This window comes from Pundamilia nyererei, unplaced genomic scaffold (genome assembly GCF_000239375.1).
Source record: "Pundamilia nyererei isolate P.nyererei 1_Seehausen unplaced genomic scaffold, PunNye1.0 scaffold00530, whole genome shotgun sequence".
Classification (NCBI taxonomy): Eukaryota; Metazoa; Chordata; class Actinopteri; order Cichliformes; family Cichlidae; genus Pundamilia; species Pundamilia nyererei.
The window spans coordinates 148,031-153,238 of NW_005187931.1; the positions used below are offsets into that span (position 1 = coordinate 148,031).

Genomic DNA, 5,208 nt, shown 5'->3' on the forward strand with positions numbered 1-5,208 from the left:
GACGCTGATGTGGCTTATTGGATCTTATGGACTGTGTTCAGCATAATAATATTATTTCATTAATTGTAAGAGATGTATTGTTGATTTGTCTGCTATTCTCAACAAATTAAAAGGGTTGTTTGTTAGCCGTCTGCATACTCTCTCTCTCTCCCTCGATAGATAGATAGATAGATAGATAGATGTTCTTCCGGGGCACCAAACAGCCTAGGACCGCCTCTGCAGAGAGCACAGTGATGACTGACCTATCCTAGACATGCACGTGTACTTTCAACCAATATTTATTCACAGGTAGTATAAGTTGATAGAGGTCCCCTGCTGATTGGTTTAAGTGTAAGTATGCGGAACTTGTGAAGATCCAGTTTTCACCGGTTTTCAGTGGACCCATCGACATTAAGGACGACGCACGGAGGATAGGCGCAGGGAAGTTTTTTTTCTCACTTTTTAGTAATAATATATTTTTTTAAAACTTATTTATCGCGGGGGATCTATCGCATATAAAATAAAAAAAGTTTTACTGTCGAAGAAGAAAGACTCGCAACAACGCCATGAGTGCTGGGACATATTTGGGTCTCTGCTTGAGTTTACTGGTCATCCGCGTCTCGTTGGGCTCTGCAGGTAAGGCTGAGCAGGTTTTAAATGCTGCTGTTTTGTAATGATTTGTGAAGTTACAGAAACTCACAGATAAATAAATTCACATTCTGTAGATATGTCGATGGGTGTTGTGACCAGGAGATATTTTATTTTGTATTCTTATGATCACAGTTATAAGCAGAAGTATCAATCATTAATCATTTACCATGGTTGAACAGTTGACAGAATAATCTTTGAACCACATCTATGTGAATATTAATCAATACAGATTATCAGTACTTTAATTAGTCTACTGTTGTTCTGTACTATTCTTGTTATTTGCTTAAAGTTGTTGCCTAGTTCTGTTTCACAGAAGCCTGTGGGTCCTGCTGGACCCTGGCTTAGGATGTTATCTGCCTTAGTTCTGCACGTACACAGGCCTTTAGAGAACTTGCACGTACTTATATAACTCACGCACGTTTACACACACACTTAGTAAGAATACTAGGGTTGTCTGAGGACAGTCTTCTGTTAGACATACTTTCACAAAAGGCACAAATGTAATACACACTTGTTTTTCTCTAAATCTAGCAGTTCATGTCCATATTAGGTAAACTGTTTGACCAGGCCCAAACTGTTATCATTTCCAGTAAGGTCCAACTGTGTGACGTCATCATGGTAATATAAGCATGAAAAGCCTCCGCCCAGCGGAGATTGTTGATGTAAAACTGTTTTCCCCGCACTTCTGCGCAAAGTGTGTAATAAAGATCACTATTTTTGACACCTTCCACGGACTCGGCTTGCTTTTCCTTTTTACCCAAACCGAACCATCGCAACAGTGTGTTGGTGACCGGACAGGTTTAACGTCAAAAGTAAAGCTGGACTGAACCGATTAGAAACGTATCTGAGGAGTAAACTCAGGCTTTAAAACGTATCAAACTGTTCTCCTAAAATTAGTGGAAAAGGAAACGTCTAGAAAAAATGACTATAGACCGGTCCCCACATGTGGTAACAGGTAAAATCCGCAAAGTTACCCGTGGCTCAACACACGATCACTAAAGACTATGTACATTGTTTACAGTCCTGTTTCTAATGTCACTGGTTCAGTGGACAGCTCCTGACGGCGAGTCACGGAAACAGTTTAGAGTCTGTGGCTGTTCCTGTGTAAAACACAGCTATTGGGCCTAAAAAATGTGAATAGTAGGATCTCAGTCTAAATGACATGATCCACTGAGACCTGTGCGGTGTCACCTCAAAGAGAGATTTATTGGTTAGTGAGGTATTGTGGGTTTCTAATTGAGAGTTTTAAATGGGAGGTAGATGACTATTTTGGAAATGCGTTTTGGTCACAGGGTAAGCACATCCTGTCTCTTAACCCTGCACTGAAGCCTTATACACACTGGAAGTGATCCCCAACAACATGGTGACTTACACCACACAAGGTGAACAATATTTGGTTGTGCAGTGCTGGCAACATAAAGTGGGCATTTTTCAGTACAAGTACATTAGAGGGTCATCAGATGTCTTCTTAAAAGTGATTTACAGCGAGCGAATCACTTCTAGTGTTAAAGTTTGGCTCAGTAGTTTGGTGGGTGGTTCTGAACAGAAACAGATTGGCTGCTGTGAAGGTGATGAGTCCTCACTCTGTTTTCTTTTCTTTTCTTTTCCTCAGCTTCAGACCAGCAGATCTTACGACATCCTGGGATGAGTGTCAATCTGACATTTCAGGTTCCCACTGACACCACATCTGTATGGCTAAAAAGACTTGAAAAATATAAAGACAATGATAAATATATCTCCTACTGCCAAGACTCAACACCAACACGTCCCAGTGACCAGGAGGAGTCAATCAAGGGTCGGGTGGAGGGGATGGACTGTAGCAATATCAGCGGCACAGTCTCTGTAACATTGAAGAACCTGACCAGCAACGACAGTGGGACATACGAGCTTCAAGGGGTGGACCATAGTGGAAGATACTTTAATAGAACTGTCTTCCTCAACGTTACTGACCCAGGTGAGACAGGCTTATTCACAACATTACCTCCCCTGGGTATACCACCGGGTGGGTGTAGTACAAAGCTAAATAGTACAATAAATCTAGAAACATCCCTACTTTCATTTCTTGAAATATATTTTGAAGAGAACTTGTATCTCTTTCTCCTTTTTTGCCAGAGTAAAGTAATTGGACAAGCAAAATATTTTCTGTAACTGAAAAATAGAATATTGTTTAAAAATGGCAGATGATATACAGAGACAAAACTACAAACCTGACTGAATGCCGTGTTTAAATAAAAAGCACTATGTAAATGAAAGTCTTTTCCATGATTTGAAATGATTCAAATGGATAATACATGGTGGGGATTATCAGAATATCATCGTATCAGTGAAAGCAGCATGGATTATTTTGGGGTTCAGTGTCTTGCTCAAGAATATTTTGACATATATCCGAGAGGGATTAAATCACGACCTGACGTACTCTACCTTCTGAGCCACAGCTGGTCTGAGTGATGTGATCAGAGTGCAGTAGATAATGTCTGACAGCAGTTTGAAGAGGAAATGGATTCTGTTCTGTTCTTCACTCATCACCTACCTGACAGCTGACACCTCACACCTGTTTCTCACCTGCAGGTCAGCCAGGAGGAGACACAGAGGATGGAGGGAAGGAGGCTGGAGGGAAGGAGGCTGGAGGGAAGGAGGCTGGAGGGAAGGAGGCTGGAGCCAGTAGAGAACATCCTGGGCTGGCAGTCAGTCTGTTTTGTTTTTTTGTGGTTGTGTGTGGTTGTGTATGTGCGCCAGCTGCTATAAAGTGGCTTATAAATTGCTGTAAAAAGAATTCACCCTTTTCTCCTCCTTCTAATAATGAATCTGACAGAGAAACAAAGCAAATAACATTAATAATCTGCAAATAATTCAGTGGTCTAACAATTCTAAGTGAGACCACAAACGCAAAGCTCAAATTCTACAAAAACCTTTCCACTGCAGTAAAGTGGAAGGGGTTTTGAGTTTACTGCATCCTCACAGCATAAAGGTCCCTGACAGATGGTTACTACAGCTTCTTCCCAGTCTGATGACTGGTGACAAGTCTAGAGTCACCAGTCATCTTTTACCTTATGTCATAAGTTGACATAGGCCAATAAGTCCCCCCACCCATCACCCCCAACCCAAATTTGGTCTTGATGCAATTTGAAAGAATACATTGGCAGATGAGGAAGGCAAGCCGAACCCCGCCTGGGAGTTCAGTGAATGGGGAAATAGAAGCACGTGTCGCCATCTAGGAGGTCGGCGGTTGGAGAATACAAGCACGTGTCGCCATCTAGGAGGTCGGCGGCTGGAGAATACAAGCACGTGTCGCCATCTAGGAGGTCGGCGGTTGGAGAATACAAGCACGTGTTGCCATCTAGGAGGTCGGCGGCTGGAGAATACAAGCACGTATTGCCATCTAGGAGGTCGGCAGATGGGAAATGCAACACGCCACCGTCTGGGAAATTTACGCCACACGACAATAAAAGAGCAAGGAATGCAGCGACATGCTGTTTATTTTCCACTACTGCAAAACTAAAATAAATATCTATTTTAAATACGTTGTGTATTTGACATCTATAGTCGTATGAGCATGGTGGGTCATGATCTAAACAAAAGAATATGCAGCAAAAAGTGATTTGGGTCACTCTTATACCAAAAAAATCAAGGTAGCCAGCGTACCCTGCCTGGAACATGGCTACCAGGGTCCTAACCTGGAGCCAAGCCTGGAGAGAGGCTCAAGGGCGATGATCAGTTGGCCCAGCCGGGCTCAAGCTGAAGAAGCTATATGGGTCAATTCTTCTGTGGGACACTACTTTGGGATTTGTGGATCGGGCAGAGGTCCTGGTGCTCTGATGCACACATCTGCAGTGATGTGGATCGATGAGCTTCTTTCATAGAGGAGCTGGGCTCTCCCTTAAAGATGGGGTGAGGAGCTTGGTCAATTGAGAGTAAAGTTGCCGCTCCTTCACATAAAAAGGAGCCCATTAAGGTTTTTCCAGCCTTGTCCAACCAGAAGGAGGCCTCGGGTTTGACAGAGGAGATTGTGTATCATGACTAGATTGCGAGTGACTGTGTGTCACGCATATGATCTGGAAGAAGTGGCTAGATGCAACCACTCAAATGTGTAATTTCATCTAGACTTAAAACATGAACTGTGTGTGTGCAGTGGTTTATGCTTGCTAGTAAACAATGTTTGGAAAAGAAAAGGGTAAAACTACCTGTTTGTTTTTCAGTCTCTTTCAGATCCGACAACATCTAGAACATGAAATCATGACAGTGAAGTTTGTATGTAGTTAAATCCTAGAACCTCAACAGGGCTAAAATAATGAAACAGGTTTCCTGAGGACGTGGGCTTCCATGCAAACCATGACACCAGATGGGCCGGGTCAGCTTGGAGTGCAGGTACACCGCCTAGAGCCACCTAACAGCTGAAAGCATAATTTAGCAGGCAAGACAAGTGTAAGACTTTATAATCGTATTAAATCTGTGTAAGGAGGGGTCACATAACATGTTCCTTTTCCTTCCAATAACAGTAAGGCAGTATGTACCTTTACTAGTTTTACCTAAATGCAAATGCTTAGCCTTACTAAAGATCAGGTACGTGCAGTGGGGGTG

General features: G+C 42.6%; 1 protein-coding gene across 3 annotated transcripts in view; it reads left to right on the forward strand.

The window, feature by feature from the left end:
- Positions 1-464: 464 nt before the first annotated feature.
- The window catches only part of LOC102208681 (uncharacterized), a 5,130-nt gene continuing 386 nt past the window's right edge, over positions 465-5,208 (forward strand). The window contains exons 1-4 of one of the 3 annotated variants that reach the window (XM_013907818.1): positions 465-615; positions 2,243-2,584; positions 3,199-3,314; positions 4,827-4,995. In XM_013907818.1, coding sequence (XP_013763272.1) covers positions 546-615; positions 2,243-2,584; positions 3,199-3,314; positions 4,827-4,859 — 561 coding nt within the window. In that variant the 5' untranslated portion in view covers positions 465-545 and the 3' untranslated portion in view covers positions 4,860-4,995. Of the gene's footprint in view, positions 616-2,242; positions 2,585-3,198; positions 5,194-5,208 lie in introns of those variants that run through there. The other 2 variants (XM_005754272.1, XM_005754273.1) reach the window with 2 other exon arrangements.